The sequence below is a fragment of the Rhagoletis pomonella genome, unplaced genomic scaffold (genome assembly GCF_013731165.1).
Source record: "Rhagoletis pomonella isolate Grant_MI unplaced genomic scaffold, Rhpom_1.0 Rhpom_scaffold_02653, whole genome shotgun sequence".
Taxonomy (NCBI): domain Eukaryota; kingdom Metazoa; phylum Arthropoda; class Insecta; order Diptera; family Tephritidae; genus Rhagoletis; species Rhagoletis pomonella.
In genome coordinates, this window is record NW_023461206.1 from 1 (window position 1) to 22015 (window position 22015).

Consider the following 22015-nt stretch of genomic DNA (forward strand, 5'->3'; position numbering starts at 1 on the left):
TTAGTAACATTCATACAAGTGCATACATACTTACAATGCAGCAGGTAGTAATATAAAAAGCTTGTCTTTTTTTCTTACCCACTCAGACCTTTCTACAGGCTACACGAATTGGAGCACAAATATCATCTTACGTGTAATGAGTTAAGTTTTAAACAAACACCAGCCGAAATTGTTTTATTAAGACTACATCCTAATTACGTTTGGGAGTCTGATGCCATATTTCGACAAATATCCTGTGCCACCGGGTTCGGTGAGTTCTATTGCTTGCAATCGACTATGGTAAGTATTGAATACGTGAGGTGTACATATTTGTTTCTTCGGCATTTCCTAAGGAAACCATTTTATCCTTTCTATGAATTTTGAGATTTTAAGGGATTTTCGTATGAGGACTACATCTTTGGAATGAAGTTGAGCAAAGATTTTTTATTTCCTTACATTACCGGGATGGTAGATAGAGGTATCGTGTAGTTGACTTACGCGAGTTGCGTAGACCTTGGGTATATCCCGAGTAATTGGCGGCCTGTTCATTCCCAGGACAGGAGAAAAATCTGTAGTTGACCCAATGGATTTCAGGCCAATCAGCTTCACTTCCTCCCTGTTTGAGATCACTGATAGACCCTCTGACTTACATATATATAATAAGAAATGTCAAGCACAAGGGTAAAGCAAGCTGTAAAAATATGAGAAGACAGAGGGCACAGAATGTCCTTAGCTTCTCGTAGTTGAGCGGTAAAGATTCCGTCAAGTCCCGGAGATTTGAAAGGTTGAAACAAAATTAAAGCCCGCTCCACCCTTTCATCACTTACGACGGCCCTAACGGTATCACGCAGGGACAAGTAGGTTCAAGGACCGGGTGAACTATCGGAGGTGTCGTCCAAGCAGCCCGGGAAGTTAGTGCTCATAAGGACCAGCATTTTGTTACATGATGACGTCCAGTCACCGTTAGACTTCTGGATACAGTTCATACTTGAAAAAGATTTCGACAGAACTTTCCTCAGCCTGTTGGCTTCAGAGTTCTCTTCTATGTTGTTTCAGATGTTTTCCCAAGATTCGTGTTTCGCCCTCTTTATGGCCTTCTTGAAGTCTTTGGGTGCGTCTTTGTGGAGTTGCCCAAGACCTGTTCGCTTGGCTTGATTGAAGAGCCTCCTCAGTGCTGAAATCTCGGGATTCCACCACAGGGGTTTCTTCTTGCCCTTCGGGAGGGTGCTTGGGCAGGAGGCTTTGAAAGCAGCATTACAGGCATTTGTTACAAAGTTCACAGACTTTTGCTGTTGCAGCTGTTGTAGGATAGAACGGTTAGTACTTTTACAGCCGACCTTCGTGCAAGTTCGGATAAAACTTATCAGCCACAAATTAGTCGTTCGATTTCATACATGAATTTGGAGTCTAGTTTGGTGGCTGTTCGACTGTGTTAGAAAAAAAAACGCTTACTATTTAGTATTGTTGTCGAGATAACGGTGATTTCACAATCCCTGAATAGCTGAGAGCGGTTCTCGTATACCATTAATTGTCAATCAATTCTCAACAATTATCTCCTCACACAGAGTAGTGTCAAGCCACTTACCAACGATTTGGTGAAACAAATGCAGCCCATAGAACCGCGAGAAATCGCACAAATACATCGCCGGGAATACAAAAAACATACATCTGCGATTTCTGAAGAACTCCTACCTCAAATGGACTTTGAAAATGAAAATGTTGCTATATATTATCACAATTTGTTCCCATCCAAACCATTTGGCAATTCAGAACACATTGTCATACTCGGCTTCAATAGTATGACTCGCGCTTTACTGCGAATACTTCTCTTCAACTTTAAAAACTCAAGGTACACTTTATTGTATGTACTTAATTTAGTTTTTTTTAAACGTTTGCATTTTTTTTTTTTAATATGTATTTAGCGCACTGAAATGTCATTGTTGTCTGCCACGCTGGCGCGTTACCATAATTTCATCGGTGGGCATTGTGGAAGGCATCTACGATCGCAATTTTGAATGTGAGATCTGTGAAAATCAAAATGACTGCTACATAAACTGGGAAAATAGTAACAGTTTTATACGGGACACCATTAGTTGCATGGATTTCCGCAAATATTTTTCATTCGTTAGTTCCGATGTGAAGAAAATCAAAAGGTAAGCGAAATATATAATTCAATTGTTGGCATAACTTTGTGATTGCAGAATAGCGGTAAATTTAATGCTTGCGCAGCCACAAGCCTCCGAAACTTTCGTTATTTTTGCGGATGATTTTGATTTCGGTGGTAAAATCCGCAAAATCTACTTGTTTCGATAATTTCGATACCTGTGAGTTTCGAGGGCTCGATAAATTTCGATAACTCAAAAATGTATATATCTCCATATAAATCAATAACTCGATAAACTTTGGATACCTCTATAAATCCCGCTTACTCGGTTTATTTTGGTAGCTCCATATTTCCCGAAAACTATTGACAAATTTCGATGACTCGTTACACTTTAAATTTCTATAACTCGAAATGTTTCAAACCATCAAAACCATTGATTCGGCAGGTCGATAAATTTCAGTAAAGCAATAAATATTGTTAACTCCATGGGTTGAAAAACTCGATGCATTACGATAACTCGATAAATTTTATTAGCTCCATAAGCAATGATAATACGATAAATATCGATAACTTGATAAATTTAATTAGCTTGACAAATTTCGATAATCGCATAAATTTTTATAGCTCGATAACTATCGACAACTAAGTTTCTTTGTCTATAAATTTCGACAACTTAATAAACATTCAATTCAATTTGAGTAATTGATACTCAATAAACATGGATTAATTGATCAATTTTGATAACAATATCGATGTTTAGATAAATTTCTTTAACTTGATAACTTTCGATAACTAACATAGATAGACCATATTGAATATGCTGCACTATAGCGAGCTTTAAAATTATTAATTTACGCACCACACTGCCTCAAAGTATTCTTTTGTATTCTATGGCGGAGGAGTCCGTTAGTAGTCCGCCGCAACTGTGTGCATTTGAAAATTTGTGTAAGGCGGGTCGGCTAGAAGCATATCAAGTTGACTTTACTCAAACACTCCTATATTTTTCACATCCTAAAAATTGCAAGTCTACCAAAAAGGGGACTTTAGGGAAAACTATTATAGGCAAGATCTGTGGCTCCGAAGAAGATCGAATGATGAATAGTAGGAGTTTTTACCATCGTGTACATGGCGAACATGGACGAACAACGAAAGCATGGACACACACGAGTACAGTGGAAGAACCAAGAATAGAAGGAACTATCTACACTTGGTGTGAGTAACTGACGGAGTTTCAGCAAGGAAAAACGCAATTGGCGAAGGTTTTCGGTCTTGGCCTAAGCCCATAAACGGTAGAAAATACAGATTAGTGAAATTTTTTTTTGCTAACCATATTGTCTATTATATTAACTATTTGTACAGGCTTATTGCTAAAGTTCCTTCTACCTACTTTGTCAATTTAGCTCAAGCGCACATTTACACTTTATTTTACAGAGACGAACGCAAATTGATCTTGGCCAACGGCTGCGAGCTTTATTATCATAGTCTAATTTTTGCATTAAGTCAGCGATTTGGTGTACCACCAGCCGTACAGCGTTGCCCACGCCCAACAAACTATATGCACTTGAACAATCGTTTCGATAAAATAACGCTCTATTATAAACTCCAAGCCATTTGGAATGATCGCAATGCCAATGATATCAATATAATCGTTTTCGGTTCACGTTTAGGCACTTTTGAATTTATTAATTTTCTACTTAAGCACAAAACACCAGCGCAAAACATTACTTTGGTTATGCCATGGGATGCGGAAGGACATGCATCATACGCGAAGTACAATATAAGCAATATGGATATTAATATTGAGTTAATACTACAGGAGATGACTGAGGATTTAGGTGTAAAACTTGAATCAAATTGGATTCTAAAGGAATGGGTATATTATCAGGGTGAATGCATTATATCGCATGCTGTATTCGAACATCATCCTGACGGTGATGTTATGACTTTACCTTGTGATCTATTTGTCAGTTTTCATACGCACATCATCGGCACGGATGTATTGGATAGTAAGTGCGATGCAAGTGGTTTATTTAAAAATATTCCACAATGCTAAATGTTTTACATCTGTGCACTTTAGTAATGGAAAATGCAGGAATTGAAATGCAGGATTCTCGAATATTAATCGATGAACATTTTCGCACTAGTGATCCGAATATCTTTGTTGTGGGAAATTGCACCCGCTTGAGAGTGACTCCGAATCATCAATACAAACATTGTGCAAAAGATGAAATAGCGGCTAAGGTAAGGAAATTCGTTAGGCAAAATTTTATATTTATTTATTTACACACAAAACTCAATAAATTCGCGAACCCAGGTCACAAGTATAGTAAAACTTTGAAAAATGAAAAATACGATTACTCCCAAAAACATTCTATGCAATATAGAAAATTCTGTTGAAATAAAGCAGATGCACATTTTTCGGTGCATAAGGACGAGTAGTTATTGAAAATGTTCTTTTACCATTTTATCCTGGAATATACTTGAAAGTTAGCAATATTTATTTTAGGTAAAATTATACGTTAAGGACTAATATCCCTGCAGAAAAAAAATTATCAATGGATTAAAATAACCAACTTCTAGTTAGCTTTTTTGCGGGACTTCGATAAATAACTAACCCTTAATTAGCTATGATAAAACTAACTTTAAGTTAGTTGTAAAGTCATGCAGTAGTCATGCAGACCTTATCGAGAGTTGGTTTTCTTTACAAGTTTCTATTTAATTATCCTCATTCAAAAATTACTTTCAATACACTTTCTTTCTGCACTTCGCAGATTCTTTTTCGTATTCAGGACGAATAAAATAAAGGTCAAAATTTTATATTATCCTTTTGATATTATGTCTGATCGAATTCAAATATGAGACCACCTACAAAACAACATGTAAACAAATAAGATGATATCGATGGCTGAGTGGAAGATCGACCTATCTCGGCAACCAGTTCGAAAACATTTTATCTCAAAAAACTTTTCAAGAACGCCCTATTTCAGAATTCGTTTCAAAAACGCTCTATCTCAGCTGCCGATTCAAAAACGCCCTATAACAGCATATTTTCAATACATTTTGAAGTCAGATAGGGCATTTTTGAACCGAATTTTGAGATAGGGTGTTTTTCAATAAAATCCTGAAATAGGGCGTTCTTGAAAAGTTTTTTGAGATATAGCGTTTTCGAACTGGCAGCCGAGATAGGTCGATCTTCCACTCAGCCATCGATATGGGTGTTTCCAGCGGAAGGTCCACCACGACAAAAAAAAAATAAAAGTTTTATATCTAACGTACTTACGGGCCGATTTGTCTGCTTTTCAAAATATATACTGGCTATGTAAGAAGAATAATGTTTGCATAAATTGGTCTTCCTAGGTGGTGCCAAGGTCGAGATATTTCGAAAAACCGTATTTATGGTCCGATTTGGTTCGAATTTGGCGCATGTGGTTGAAACATAATAAATCATAGATTTCTAATAAATTGACCCTGAATTGGCGCTGCAGTCAAAATATAAAGTATATTCTACATAAAATACATGTTTTATTTGCGCTGAAAATTCATTTAAAAGCAATATTAACAAAAATATAACGATGGAAATTTATGTCACGTCACGCCACGTTTCACACTTGGGGTTGTAAAAGAGAATTGAAACAATTTGCATTAATTAAAAAAACTCTAAAAACAACTAGAATTGCTCCAAATCATATCAAAATAAGTTTCATCAAAATAGCCATCCACAATTCGCAGAGTTTTGCGATTTTGTAAGAAAAGAAAAAAATCAACTTCCATTTTTTGTCACGTAACGACACCCTCTTTAAATGCTTATATTTCAGGACCAAGCAGTTCGATTGATTTAATTTTTCGGTTAAATATAGAGCTAATTATGTGCTATACAATGGCCCAAAAAAGTTAAAGAAAACAAATGGTATTCCTTTTTTGTATCACATTGAAATCGTACGACTGTCACGTGCGCCACCATGGGAATGCCCATATGTAATGTTAAATAAAATAATCTTCCACTCAGGTGTCGATATCGAGGGCTTATATTCAATACCCTCTATCTGCAATTTTCACAAAAACTACTTTGTCACGTTAGAACCCATCTGGGATTTACATACCTGTCATTACTGTTGTTAATTATTACTTTGCAATTTTATTGTAAATTCTTTTGTCAAGCGCTATACAAGATCAGTATTAAGCCCTCGATATGTACATATTTATGTAAGTATTTTATATTGTACTCGTATGCAGCCTTAACAAAATACGTAATATTTACGTTTTATATTCTAAGCGAATGCTGGTTAATCTTTAATTAAAAGCTTTTACTCTTTCTAGCTAATACATGGGCTCAATTTGATGGAGGACGATGTTGTTGAATATTCTGAGAAATATTTACTACCAGTCTACTTTCAAGCTCAATTGCCACTAGGCTATTATATGGCTAAAGTGATTCTGCCTAAGCGATATATTGCAAATCATTTAGATAATAGCTATATGCTCTCGCTAGTCACATACGATGGTAATTTTTCAAGAGTACGCATCAATGTGCATGGCATCGTAGAGGAGATAGTGGTTGTATCACAAACTGTAAGTTCGCATCAAAAAAGTAGCATGTACATGTGCATTAGACCGTACCGGGTGAAAAAAAAGTTCACCGTACACCCCCAACAAATGTATTTTAGCAAGTTAGTTTCAATAAGAAATTGTTTTCCCCGAACGTAGGGGCCAACTTTTTACGTTTTTTATAATATATTTTTTTTTTGCTTTTAAGGTGGCACGATCTAATGCCCATTCATAATAATTTAAAATTTTTGATTTTTCACCCATATTTATTTCCATTTGTGCTCGCATAGAAGCGCAGTTTCGATCATCTGCAATATTTTGTGGGCCACCACGAGGCATTATTGAATGATTTGCATGCCCGTTGGTATTTGCAAGAAATCAAAAGTTTTATTGATTTCTTTGAGGAACCATGGACGGAGCTGATTATGCATTCTGAATTTAATGATTTACGTCGCAAAATTCGTACGCTAACTATTGACACAGCCAAGAAAATTATGAATTGGGTAAGAGGCATTTGAATTGGACATAATATAAGATATATTTGAATAAACATTGCACTTGACCAGGGCCAGGTAATGGATCGTAAGGCGCGCAAGACATTCCTGAAACGTCAGATGGCCAATTTGCAATACACATCGGAGGTAGAGAAGACGTTGTTGCGTTTCTTGAGAAAACATCGCAATGATTTCATTTATCCCTTTGCATTGCCCGAAGACTTTCATCTAAATCTCGCAAGTAAATTAAATATTTGATACAAAATGTGTTGTTGGAAAAGCGAAAATTCTTACATACTTATTTTTTATTAATATTTATTTGTACTAAATTTTATCAAATGTTTACACACATATTTTTTCTGCCGTATCAACTTGAATATATTGTTAATTGCATGCATGAATTCATATATGTATTTAATTAATATTTAAGTTTGTTTTACACCCAAAGCACACTGTGTAACAAATCGTTTCGCGAGCGCACATTCCTTAGTCTCAGTCCAGCGATGTGCCGGACAATTTTTGAAATATTCCATATACGTACAACCAAGTAACATACCGGAGAATGGACTACAGCCACGTCGTAGTGCGGCAGCAGCACCAAGAAGCGTCATTTGCTTGAATGCTTGCAACTTCTGTTGTACATCAGGCTCACACTTGCGAAACGCTCCCATCATTGTGTCCACAAAGACGGTGTCATTGCCGTATTTGGCCTGCATATCAGTTTGCATAGTTTCGTAGTTGAGCTTCTCTGGCTCTTGAATGTAATGCAGTTCTCTGAGAATGCACTCGGCGAAGCACTGTGCCGGGATGGAGGACAAAAATTAAGGACACCGACAGGGTTGGTGTATGATGTATTTTGGAACAAATTTTCGTCATTCTTTGTCAATTTTGGTTGGGAGGCAAATCAGTTTCGGCTTTGTGCCATATTCAGTGTCATGTTGGCATTCTCTTGGGACACTGAGGATGTCACAGCGTCGAAACCGCTTAGTCTCTAAACCAAAATTGACAAGGGATGTAAGAAATTTATTCCAATATACTTTATGAAAGATATCTTTATTTTAAAGTATGTACTCATACGTACCGTAGCTTTTTCCACAGTGGGTGGCCCATGATTGCCTTTACCGATTATACCCATGCGTTTGCCGCAAACCTCTGTGGTCTGATCATAGCCACCATCCTTACAACAAAGCGTTGGATCCTGCAGGTTATAGAGTGTAAAGTATTTGCGAGTAGTTTTAAAGCATTTTGGTTATAATAATTCGTGGATAAGTAATTCAATGTCTCCTTATTGAAATAAAGCCGGATATACACTGAGCATAGAAATTAAAAAAATAATTAAAATACTCGTGGCACTGCATTAATAAATGCAGAAATGTTTTAGATGCATTTCTGCATCAAAAATAAAATTTTGAAAAAAAATTTCACTTCATCTTTTTGGCAGTTAGGGCTCGATATGTAAAATTAAAATTTGTATTGCTGAGGTTATGGCACGCGTGCCATGCATTTCTATTGTTTTCTCGTGCCGTATTTTTGCTAGACGTTAAAATTACAAAATTTATGAAAATTTTTGTATTATTAAACATATGGCATGTTGAACGTAATATTTCTCTGGCACGAAAGTAAAAAGCTCTCTTGACAAAAAGCATTTGAGCATTTTCAATTTTCTGGCGCTGCCATAGCGAGTTTTTTTAAATTCAATATTTGTTTCTTTTTACGAGTAATTTCATTTTTAGAATTTATTGTTTATTTCTTAGTTGCACTTAATTTTTATAAATTTATTTTATGTATTTTTTTAGGTTAGTTTTCTTTTTACTTATAGATTTTATTAATTTAAACAGAAAAACATGTTTTTAATTTCGTTTAATTTTTATTATGTTTTTATTTGTTTTTTTTCCTTTTAGATCTAGTGCTTTAAAAACCCCGTTTTTATAATTATTTTAATTTTTAGGAACTTATTTTATTTTTTTTTAAATAAGTTTTATTTAATTTCTAGACTTTTTTTGAAAAAAAGACCTAACTTCATTTTTAGAAACTTAAATATTTTATTTATTTTTTTTCATTTTCAAGTTAATATTCTATCAATTTTTAGTTTTTATTAATTTAAAAAGAAAAATGTTTTTCTTCTTTAATTTATTTTAATTTTTAGGAACTTGTTTTATTTGTTTTTTTCTCTTTCTAATTTATAATAATACTGAAAGCAAAGCGAATGTCTCAAAGAGTATCTCCTCTCATCAAACAAACAGTCAATAACGCATTTGCTCCTCGACACTTATGTGACTGTTTCACAATTATAGTTTCGAAAAATGAAGGCGACCTCGTTTCTTTTCGCTATCAAGATGCGAATCCAATTGAGGAATTAAGTCTAATTTTGTCAAACAAAATTGGTGAGGATATAATGTTGAGCTGTATGTGCTTTACAAGGCACAGTGCAGCAGATCAAATCTTAGCTCAATTGATTTGAACGCACTGATCTTTCTTATCGCCGAGATTCGCTGCAGTTACAATCATCAAAATATTCATTGCGTATTTAAAACAGTCGAAGTTAAGCAGTATTAAAATATTACGCACAATTTGTTCACACCTTATCCTTACATATTTGGCTGTCGACCATTAGATCTCAAGTTCTTAGCTTAAGTCTTTTGTTTTGCGTTACTTCTGAAAACACTTGTTTACTTACCACTAAGCGTGGTGGTCGTTGACAATCAAATTCCGGCGATTCGGCGCGCTAGAAAATATGTAAATATGTACATATATGAAAACCAAGAAAAACAACACTACAACATTCTTTTCTTATTTTTTGAACTCACGCAGTAGCTGACAACCAAAAGCACGCAGGACACAAATAATTTTATTGACAGCATAATTTGACTTTTACTTTTACTTTTGATGAAGTTATCTGGGTATTTTAGTTATTGTCACACCGCACAGCCACGCACAGCAAAATAATTTCAGTAAAAATGCGTTTTTGCTTTTATAGTAGCTTAATTTATGAGGTTAATTTTAGGTAAAAGGTAAAAAAAACAGAAATATTATTTGATTTGACTATTGAAAAAAAAACCCAAATGTAATAACAAAGTGTGCTTTAATCGGCGTAAAGCCACAGTGTTCACTACTTGTACATACACACTTATATAAGTAGTTAACGAATGCATTCAACTGTGGCTCGTTGATGAAATTTATACAAAACAAAATGCAAAGAAAAAACTAAAGAATAAAAAATTTGATGTTACTGCAGCATAGCAAGTATGGAAATGTGTCATGTGTGTTTAAAGGTAATTTTGTTTTGTTTATTTTTTTCGACATATGCATGTAACTGTCCACTGTTTATATTTTTTGTGTTGGGGTCAATCCACGTCAAATCAACCAATGGTTGGAATCAACCATTTTTGATTGGAAGAATTTTGGTTAGAACTTTTCTTTTATGATACAACAAAGTTCTGTCAAAGGAAACAATTACAATTTTTTTTTTTTCAAAATTGTGCGAAATTCTCTGCACAACTTCCTGTTTTTTGCAAGATTATATTTGAATCTCTCAAAATTTATTATAGTAACAAAAATAGTTTCGGTCTGATTTCAACTTTGATATTTAGTGCTATAAAAAATATAAAAAGAAAATTCGAAAATAAAAATTTACATAATTTTGAAATTAAAAAAAATCATACAAAAATTAACTAATAAAAAATGTAGGTAAAATATGTTTTAGAAAGTAAAAAAATTGTTTTCCAAACTCAAAATAAAATTATAAAATTATGTAAAAAAAATTGTTTGAAAAATGCAAAAAAACTAACTTGCAAAATCGGGAAAATGGTGAAATTTTGAACTTTCGAAAAAATATCCTTAAGCGTTCGTTATGCATAAAAGAAAAGTTCTGACCAAAATTCATCCAAATCAAAAATTGTTGATTCCAAACATTGGCCGATTTGACATGGATTAACCCATTGCTATTTGGCAATAAAAAAAAATAATTAACCACACCAGCCACGCATGACCATTAGCCAGCATTGTATAGGAGTACCAACCCCCAAAAAGTGAAAATTGCAGGTTGCTTTTGTTGCTTGCTCTTTGCTATGTTGCGCTATTTGCTGCATGTGACAAGCGCCAGCACTCGCACACATCACTTAGCGGGCTGTCGACTTCAGTTTGTCGCTTGTTTGCTTTCATGCGCGAAGGTTAATTTTGCTCATTTGATGATATGGCATAAAGTTGCTCCCCATTGCATTGCAAAGTTGAAGGTATTTTTTACAATATTACTCTGATAGTTAAATGAACTTGAAAAAAAAAACAGTGGCACGTTTGGCATTTTGAAATTTCCAAAACAATGTTTTCCACAATCAAAAGCGTTCATTTTAAATTTTTCAATGACACGGTCAATTTACTACTAATTGCTGAACAAAAATATAGGTACATATGAACTTATTTCAGAGGCAATTGCAGTTAAAAACGAAAGTGTTTAATAGACCATTGAATTGGGTCGTCTTCTTCCTCTTGTTTGGCGCTGTAACCGCCTAAGTGGTTTCGGTCGAGTTCAAAAAAGCACCTTACTCGTTTTTATGTGTAAAAATTTTTGCTCCCAGTATGGACAAAATTTTGGTAACCAATAATTTATAAATAAAATAAATAATAAACCGATAACTATTTCATTCATAAACTTATGCGCGTATTTCTCAAGGTCAAGTAGTACATGCATTCATAAAAACAATCGCAGCACATCTCCCCGTAAATTCATCACCATTAAGCGCAACTTTTTCAATCCGACACAAAAATTCTAAAATCTTAAAATGAAGAAATCTCGGCCAGCCAAGTGAAAAGTGGCAACTAATTAATTCTTTTTGCAAAACAATCTATTTCCATGTTCCATACCAATATTTCAATAATTAACTAGTTTCTTAAGATGTAATTTTAGTAAACATTAAATAAAAGTGTACGTTTTCTGCAGGAAAATATATTAATTTATTTTAATAAAATCAAAACTTCTAAAATCACAAACATATGTACTTTTATCGCAAGTTCACAAATGTAACGTGGCAACTTAGCTCGTTTTCGCATTTTTCGGTCCGAAATTGTAAAGTTTTTGTCCATGACGCCCCACGATTTTTGTAGAGGTGGGTCAATGTGCCTTGAACCTCATTTGTATTAATACAAAAAAAAATATTTTATTTATTTTTTAATATTAAAAATTTCTATACTTCAAAAAATAGATTTACATATATCCTCGTACGATTACATATGTACATAGATACATATTTATGCATTTGGCTGAATGGAAAATTTGATTGCAGAAATAATTTTAAAGAAATTAAGTTTACAAATACATTTGTACTACACATGTATATAATATTATTTTTAACCGACTTCCAAAAAAGGAGGAGGTTATCAGTTCGTCGGAATATTTTTTTTTTTTTTTTTTATGTATGTTACCGCATAACTTTGGACCACGTCAAACGATTTCGATAATTCTTTTTGCATCGGAAAGGTAGTGTCTCAGAGGTGGTCCCATACTAATCTGGTTAAGATCCGATCAGCGGATTTTTTTTTGCTAAAAATTACTAGTTTATTATTATTAAATAACATCGGTATTTGGATAACAAACCATAATTTGTTAGACATACATATGTATGTATGTATGTATGTACTTACACAGGCAATCAAAAGTCGGTGGATGCATGGTGTTTTTTTTTTTTAATATTTACAATGTTTTTCAAGTTGAAATATTTTTATTGTTATTTTTTTAAAAGAACGTGGTTCATGCTTTAGTCGAAACCACATAAGTCAAACTTTCAAACTTTATACATAACTTAGAAAAATTCAAAAAAATTTCATCTAAATTTTGAAATTTTTTTTCTGAATTTTTAGAAATTAATGGTGACAAATTGACAACAAGTCCCAATTAAAAAAAAAATTTATTGTACTATTCAAATGTTACTATCGAGAATTGTAAACCAATCACCAAATCGCAAAGCAAATATAAAAAAACCCGCTCCTTTCCCCGTCTCCCGCTTGTTTGTTTACACTTAGCGTTCTGAACTCCATTTTTTATTTTAGTTTTTGTTTTGATCTGACACCAGCAGGCCTCGGCCTCCGCAAGCATCCCCTCTGCCCTGTCCTGATCAGTTTTTTGTTTCTTTTCATTTTCGTGTTGTTAATTTGCATTTTTCTTTTCACTATGGTAAATTTCGTCGAAGTGTGGAGGAATTGAAAATCTTTGCCGTGGTGACCAGTGTTGCCAGAACTTTTTGGGCGAACCGGCTAAATTGGCAAATAAAACCGCCTAAAATGTTTCAACTAAATTTCGTATGTTTTATTTAAATAAATCACGAGTAAAAAGACTATTTCTTGGAGAGAAGTTACAAATTCGAGCCGGAAAAAATTTTGCCAGCAAGAATTTGCAATTAGGAAAAACATATGATTGTGGCGCATGGTTGGATTTTTTGTCGACGATAATTTGAATAAACAAGTTCGTTAAATTTAAAAATTTACAAACGGGAGCGGTTTTAAAATGAAAAATGTAAGTTAATACTTGTTTACTTAATTAATTTAGTTAATTCCAATGATTTGAAAGGTACTCGGAAAAATAAAACTGTATTCTTAATCGGAATGCAATCTCAACCAGAGTCGATATAGTAAACCCGACAAAGAAATTGAAACGTATGTTGAAGAAAGTCGGACTGACAAGATGTATACACGTAGGTCCTGTTTTTTGCCCCTCTGAAAGAATTTTAAAAATTCTATACAAATTTCTTTTGTTTGAAATGCAACCGTGGACACTAGCTGGCAGAAAAACTTGCAGATTTGCGTTCGTACAGAAAATTGCAAGTTTCTCTGCACGAGAGAGAATTTGGGATCATTTTTTCTTACTATCTGATATTTTGAGTGATAATTCTCGATGGATTTTCGACGAACAAACCTATTGTCTTCCCTACAAGGCCTTTTCAGACTGACCGATTCTCAATACACTCAAATAGAAACCACTACACATAAAAAACGCTGTAAAAATTTCCCTTCAATTTTAAGGCAGTAAAACGTAAAACAACGACCTTAAGTTAACATCAACCGAGGCCATATGTTGACAAGGGATGCAAAATCACAGTTACACCAAAAAACTGGTCAGATTTTTCAGCAATCCCTTCAATTCTGATGTAAAATATGATGCCAAAAGACTGCAGATCTCCCATTTAGATGACCGGTCATATGACCGGCAGATGCTTCGTAGGATTCCCAGAGAGTTTTGCTTTACATAGAAATTTGTGCTCTTTTATTTTCATTTTGACTCAATTCAGTGTTGGTTCCTTTAATTCAAGTTGGCATGCGGTTTTTGGAATTTAAATAAGTTCTCAGCAAAAAAGTTTGTTTAAAAAAATACATATGTGTATATAGTGCTTAAAAAAAAAATTTTTCCCTTACCTTAAACCTTTGGGAGTAGGCAAAAATTATGTTTTTTAATTTAGGCAGAATTGAATATGCGCTATCTGGGAAGACAATATCTACGTGTAATATTTATTCTGTTTTTGGCACTATATCCAATCTTAAGAGTCTTAACAGTGAAACAATTTCTTATTTTCTAAGTTTGCGAATAAAACTTCACACTTAAAATTAAGACATTTATAACCAACATTTTATAAAGAAAACCCTTTCTTCGTTTAAAATAAAAATAAGCGAAATCGGCCCAATTTCATAAATCCTGCCTGACATGAAAATTTTCTCCACAATAAGGCTAGTAGCCATTTCTAACAGATTTTGGGTCGCTTAGTCAAAAATGGAAACATACATATTTGAAATTTAAGAAAACAAGGCAAATAGCAAAATCGGCTAAAAACGGCTAATTTTTTTCTGCAAAACGGCTAACAAATCGGCTGCCGGCTAAATCGAAATTTCTCCGGCTGTTTGCTATCGCAACCTGCTAAAACTAGCCGGAAAACGGCTAAAATGGCAACACTGGTGGTGACAGCCGGCATTTCGTCGACGAGTGGTATATTTCGTCGGCGGGTGGTATATTTGCTCGACCGCAACTCAAAATCAGAGAACGTCTATGAATGAGAAGGCGCATTTTCTGTGACCGTTTTTGTTGCGCAAAAATTTTGGGGTGCAGTCGGCCAAATATACCTCACGTCGACGAGTGCACCACTTGACCGACGGTGTCGGTAGAGAAGTGCCGGCTGCCACCATACCAAAAATTTTTCCGTCCCACCACACTTCGAGCAGTTCAAAGCAAAATGAAAAAATAAGAACAAAATGGAAAGAGGAACAAAAATCTATTAAGCAGAGGGGGTGCTTGCGGAGGCAGGCGCGTGCTTGTGTCGGATCAAAACAAACTCTAAAATAAAAATGGTAGTCGGAACAAGTGTACAAAGAAGCGGGGAAACGGGGAAAGGAGCGGGCTTTTGTACATTTGCTTGTTTGCCGAAAATATGATATTTGCGTGAAATCGATTTGCTGGTTGCAAATTCATTTTTCCAAACATGTATGAATTTTTCTGTTTCAGCTATGTTGATGAGATTTTCTAATTCAATTTTTTCGACTTTTTTCCGCAATTATCTAAAGTCATGTAAAGTGGAACTTTTTCAATAAAACTATTTCATTACAATTTAATGAAACATATGTATGTATGTATGTATATATTTACTTATGCACATACACATATATAATTATTTCTGCAATCAAATTTTCTATTCATGCAAAAAGCCAAACGCATAAATATGTACGTATGTACACATTCATTTGTAAATATGTAGATATGTAATGTATGTATGTAACATATATATGTACATACAAATGTGCGATTGGTCGGCTTTCGTCTTCCCCTCGCCGCTCCCATCCACACACAAATTATTCAATTTCTGGGAATCGACATGTGGCGCGGCATGGACAAAAATTCTACAATTTCGGACCGAAAAATATGAAAACGAGCTAAGTTGCCACGTTACATCTGTGAACTTCCGATAAAACCACATATGTTTGTGATTTTACAAGTTTTGATTTTATTAAAAAAAAATTAATGTATTTTGCTGCAGAAAACATACACTTTTATTTAATGTTTATTAAAATGACACTTTAAAATACTAGTTAATGATTGAAATATTGGTATGGAACAGAGAAATAGAGTGTTTTGTCAAAAATTACCAAAAATTACCAAAAATTGCCAAGATTCGAGATAACTTATTTTACTGGATATACAGAAATAATTGCCAATTTTCACTTAGCTGGCCGAGATTTCTTCATTTTAAGATTTTAGAATTTTTGTGTCGGATTGACAAAGTTGCGCTTGTTGATGATGAATTTGCGGGGAGATGTGCTGCGGTTATTTTTATGAATGAATTTACTTGGCCTTGAGAAATATGCAATGCGTTTATGAATGAAATAGTTATTGTTGTATTTGAGTATACGTGTAATTATGTGCATATATATGTATGTATGCTGCCGTGATTTGTACATATGTACATTTATATGCATGTTCGTAGTTTTTTTGGCAGTAATATGCATATACATATATATGCATGCAAAAACGTTATCAATTAATGGAGCATGTACATACGTATGCGTAGAAAATGCATTTTCATTTGACTCCAAAACTATTTGGGCATATTAGTAGACGAAATAAAGTCGACTCTTAAGTTAAAGTTTGTCAGCCCCAAATAAGAAGATAGTTAGTATGTATGTACATACATATATGTAATATTATGTGCATGTGCAAGAACGTTATCAATAAATGATTTTGGAGTACATATGTGTATTGGGTACATATGTACATATGTAAGTATGTACATACATATATACATTCAGATGCGATCAACTAATTGTAAAAATATACTTACTTATGTAATATACATACAATTATGTTGACAAATTTAAGTTATTTTAGGTAATATTTTTATTTTATTTTTCAATATAAGTTCTTAAACTATGTACATACAGATAAATTCAGAGTTTAAAAATCTAAAAGAAAATAAGAAATATAACAAAAATAAATCCTGAAATGAAACAATTTAAAATTATTTTTCTACAACTTTAGGTTGGACACGAATTACGAAAATGCCTTCTCATATGAAGACAAATTCTCACACGATCATTTAAGATAATTTTTATTTTTCACCAGTTTTTAATACCACGATTCAATCCACTCGGTTGAAATCGTACGGTAATAGTTTAAAAACTTGGCTCGTGTGTGCAAGTGAAAATTAACCACCTACATACATATGTAACTACTAACTCAATCAACATATATATGTATGTAGGTATATTATTCTACTTAAAAGGCATGCACTACTCTACTACTACTACGGTTAATTACTACAAAATTTAAAATGTTAGAAAAAAAGAAAATATACGAAAAAACCCAAGGGAATATCTGAAAATAGAAGAAAAAAAATAAAAATTAGATTTCATATTCAATTTTATTAGAAAATATCTGAAAATAGAAGAAAAAAATCTGAAAATAGAAGAAAAAATCTGGAAATAGAAGAAAAAAAGCTGCTGCCGTCGCATGTTGCCTCCAATTTCATGGGCTCTTAGCTTGCAATTGAAAATGCCATTTCGTTCAGTCATTTACTTTTTTTTTACATTTAATCTTTTTAATTTATTCTGTTTAAGACGCTCCATGTTTGCTTGGGCTTCATCTCCAGCCAACCATTTCGCGTTTTTAAACAGTAATACGGTTACCATGGAATTCAGAAGTTGCTTTCGGTGCTCAAAACAATCTCCGGCTTCTGAAAACCATTCCGAAAATTCTTCATTTGTTTTTTTTAATAAGCGCGTTAACAATTTGTTCATGAATTCCAACTGAATGAGCATATTTCTGAAATAAATGCTTATACCATGCCATCTGCATGCGCAATATTTCAAATACCCACTCAGTTGGATTAATTAGTCTCACATCAGGACATTCTTTATAATTCTTAGCTCGGATCAAGGCTTCGGAATAGTCTTTCAGTTCGCCTGGAGTTTTCACCATCGCGTCAATACAAGTTTTACATTGCGACTTTGACAATAATTTTTGGTAAATGGTATAACCTGCGTAGTACCTTTGCACCTGGATTTCTGCTGATGCCCCTTCCGCGAGAGCAAAGTGCTCTTCAGGAATGTCAATATCCCAAGAAAATTGCTCTTCTGGAATATCGACATCCATCGCAAGTTGCTCTGAAGGTCCTAAATTGTCTTTCAAGGAATCTTCATCAGCAATATTCCAATCCAGGTTCAAATCTTCATCATCTTCGCAGTTTGTACCTTTTTTATCGAATTTCCGTCTCAAAATTTTCATAGAAATTAAGCGAGCAACAATGTACTGAATTTCATGGCCCGATGGATGCGTATTAATGCCCTGAGTTGCGCGGATTCTATAAAAAAAGTTCTCAAGGGCATCTTGATTCAATTTTCCCAACAATATAAAATTTAAATCTTTGCAATTTTCAAAGATATCTTGACTTAAATTAATCATAGAATTAATGGTTAAAATAAAACCAGCAAAACACAAGGAATTTATATTATTGGGAAGTTTAATCGACGAAATGAATTTAATGTGGTCCTTAAGCCTGTTAAGCTTGTCTACAGAATCGCGCCAAATTGGACCCTTCAATGGGTTTTTATTATTTAATCTCTTACAATCGAGCTCATCGAACAAATCATTCATGCGCTTTACAAACAACTGAGTCGGCTTGGCACATTTGAGGGTGTATTCATCAGACCCTAGCAACCCTTGTTTCTGCGCCATATCAATGCCTGCAGCTACCGAATTACTCAATAGCTGCGTCGCTCGGGATACGCTCATTTTTTCAAAATTATTGGGGTAAATATGCGAAGCTGTAAGCTTAGGACATACCTTGAAGTTTACATTCGCTTTATCTACCGAATATAATTGACGAATGACTTTACCGCTCGCGATGCCATCGACAGTTTTCAAATCGTGCTTTAATAAGTTATTCCGAACCGATTTAATTAAGTGGCAATAGTCGTAAAGACAGTGAATTTTATTTGAATTGAAAATAAAGAACGGATTTTCCGCGGAGACATTTAAAAGTTTAAAAAGACGAACGTTGGTTGGGCCTTGATCGCAGACGATGGCTTTGACGCTTAAGCCGAGGCCTTCAACCGTTTTAATATTTTCCGTTAAGGATTCTAAAAGATTTGAAGCCGACATACCGCCTTTAACCATATAATAGGAAAGGACATATTTCCAATCCGCCGCGATGGCTTTCACCATGAAAAAACAACATTTGTCGGCGACATTGAGGTCGCGATTACCGTCGCCAATATCCACGAAACCGTCAATAATATCTCTACTTTTATTATAAACGAGATCTTTTTTAATAGAAATTTCGTCGAATAAAATTTCGCAAAACCGCTCGGTGGGAGACATTTCAGAAACGACATATTTTAAATTTTCTATTACTTTAAAATCTATACCCGGCGATACATATTTAATAGGGCGCCATCGCAAAAGCGATTTTTTTGTGTGGAAGTGAAAACTTCAAGTCATCGCGCATAAAATTATAGGCTTTAGTCGACATGTAATTAATATTTTGAGCTAAAGTTTTTTCCGTGTCCGTGTAGGAACTAACCGACCGTACTATCATTCTAGCAAAATTTAAAGCGTCATCGCTACAATCGGGCGAAGCTATTATCGCGTGTGTTTTCAAATCAGCAATTTCTTCCTTTAACGCGACGTTTTCGTTTTGCAACTCTTCAATACGTATGTCCTGCTTTTTCGCGTTACCCTGATAAATACGCGCAGCCCGAGCGAAAGGCTCATGGTCGCAAAAACCAGGTTCATTGCTAAGGCCCTCCTCAGTGCCGCTAACATCAAAACGCTGTCTTTTGACTTCTAAATCAGAGAATTGTTCGAATTGCTCGAGTGTCAAGTCGCATTCCGACTTTTTCGGCATGTAAACATGCTTAACAGGCTGAAGGATTAATTCGGAGGAGCAGCTATTTGGCTCACTCGGAATTTGAGGTGGCAAATTGAATAGGGGAAAAGCCCCCTTTAAAAGTCGCGTTTTAGTTAAATATCTTTTATGAAAATGACGTTCGCAAATACAAATTTTTGTATTTGGCGGAAATGACACTTTCAAATTGCAAACTAAGGCCCAATTATTGAAGGCAACTTCCGTCCTCGGGAAGCCAAATAGGGTCTGGTCGTCATGGGGGAAGCAGCCCTCAACGCAGCAACTGCGGTACCCCTTTGCCTCCTCAATCGAATGCTGCAGAACGACATCTTCATCTTCATCTGGTCCTAATTATATATGGTACATATTACGAAACACACATCACTGAATGTACCATATTTGCTTATAAAAAAAAATTCTAGTCAAAAAATGGCCTTATTCATAAAAAATAAAGTAGCTTTAAAAAAGGTTTATAAACTGAAAAATGTATGAAAACGTCATTTTATAAAGCTCTTTACACCTACTTTATTTTTTATGAATAAGGCCAAAAATTTCTAAAATCAGTTCGCTTCCCTATTATAATAAATATACGAGCATTTCTTCAGATAACTTTTAAATATTCACGGTATCCAAAAATGTTGGTTACTTAAGCTGAATGTACATTTGCACCTATACATACATATCGTCGTTTAAGGTACAAAACCGCGTATCGTCGTTTTTGGCTCAATCACACACAATCACATACGCGGGTTTGCATTTTGTTGATACGTGGTTTTGTACTTTAAACGACGATATACATATGTACATACATATACATATCTGTACAAACATATGGACACACTAAAGCAGATTTTTTGACGAAAAACCCATTAAAAATTATGGCAAAAACTACAACTAACGTTAAGTACCGACTTAATTTTAACCCACTCCCTCAATATACATAATACATCAGTATTAATCAATAAACATACAATATACATATGCATAATAATTATACATAATGGGCCGTATGAATAAAAACTAAGCATTTGCTTTTTCTTAAAATTTCATACCTTTTACTTCAATTTTGTTTGAATAAATTGAGTAAATGATCTGAAATTTTAAGAAAAAGCAATTGCTTATTTTTATTCATACGGCCCAATGGCCCGTAGTCATAGTCAAAATAAAGTCGACTTTAAAGTTAGTTGCAGCTTTTTGACATAATTTTCAATGGGATATCTGTCAAAAAAGCTGCAACTAACTTTAAAGTCGACTTTATTTTGACTATGACTACGGGCCAATCACTTTCACTAGGCACAAGGACCTGCCCCACCAGTCACACATTTACACATTCACACACGTTTAAAATTTTTGAACACACAAAAAGAAGCAAATGACATACATATGTACACACACAAACAAGCAAAATACATACATATGGGCCATTCCACGTAAAATATTAATTGCTATTCCTCGCGAAGTATGCTGAATTTTTTATGAAACTCGGTGGGGATACTATTATTTGTTATCCCGCCTACTATCACTATATTTTATTATAACACTACACTTATCACTTTTATTTCCACAAATATATTATCCTTAAAAGGTTCGCATTCGTTTAATCAATTAATTAAGTAAAACGCGTTTATAAATGTCTTCACAAACGTTTGCTCATTTCACAAAACAAGCAGAAATAACAATGGCTGACAGCATAATAACTTTCACCAGCACCATGGAATAGCCCATATGTATGCATATTCACTATTTTGGAATGCACTCATTGTATTGTATATATACATACATACGTACATACATATTCCTAAACACATATGTCCACTGCACTCACTAAAAAACTTCATGCACTAAACTTAATGAAAACAACTTACCAAGGTTGAGGGTTGGGACCGCCCCACGCTTCAGTCGCTGGCCTCCAACGGCGAAGTGAGGGAAGTGGGCGCCGCAAATGAAGGTGTTGGTTGGGGCAATGTGGGCGTCTGGCGAAATCCGGAGGTTTTGCCTCCACTTCAGGGCCATCTCCTTAT

At 34.4% G+C, this 22015-nt stretch overlaps 3 protein-coding genes across 3 annotated transcripts; 1 reads left to right on the forward strand and 2 right to left on the reverse strand.

Annotated features, from left to right (window-relative positions):
* Window positions 1-60: 60 nt before the first annotated feature.
* On the forward strand, window positions 61-7380 carry LOC118753592 (cilia- and flagella-associated protein 61-like; the record flags this gene model as incomplete). The annotated part of the gene is made up of 8 exons (XM_036488474.1): window positions 61-279; window positions 1545-1828; window positions 1902-2132; window positions 3515-4089; window positions 4161-4324; window positions 6401-6652; window positions 6919-7131; window positions 7195-7380. Coding segments are annotated over 8 exons (2124 nt in total), but the record flags the coding sequence as incomplete, so codon positions are not given.
* Window positions 7381-7547: 167 nt separating this feature from the next.
* LOC118753593 lies at window positions 7548-9983 on the reverse strand. The gene is made up of 4 exons (XM_036488475.1): window positions 9930-9983; window positions 9800-9847; window positions 8204-8320; window positions 7548-7919 (listed from the first exon to the last, which is right to left on the reverse strand). Exons 1-4 carry the CDS (start codon window positions 9981-9983, stop codon window positions 7548-7550), a joined length of 591 nt encoding a protein of 196 aa, XP_036344368.1.
* A 7862-nt stretch (window positions 9984-17845) lies between these two features.
* LOC118753594 lies at window positions 17846-19468 on the reverse strand. Its single transcript, XM_036488476.1, has one exon. The coding sequence runs from the start codon at window positions 19466-19468 to the stop codon at window positions 17846-17848; it is 1623 nt and encodes a 540-aa protein (XP_036344369.1).
* Window positions 19469-22015: the final 2547 nt, after the last annotated feature.

Excerpts from the sequence above, each read along its gene's own strand:
- LOC118753593 (XM_036488475.1), bottom strand. The coding sequence starts at position 9,983 with ATGCTGTCAATAAAATTATTTGTGTCCTGCGTGCTTTTGGTTGTCAGC. Across the intron at positions 9,848-9,929 it reads TTTTGGTTGTCAGCTACTGC|CGCGCCGAATCGCCGGAATT; the intron begins GTGAGTTCAAAA and ends CATATTTTCTAG. Across the intron at positions 7,920-8,203 it reads CCACTGTGGAAAAAGCTACG|TGCTTCGCCGAGTGCATTCT; the intron begins GTACGTATGAGT and ends ATCCCGGCACAG.
- LOC118753594 (XM_036488476.1), bottom strand. The coding sequence starts at position 19,468 with ATGTCTCCCACCGAGCGGTTTTGCGAAATTTTATTCGACGAAATTTCT.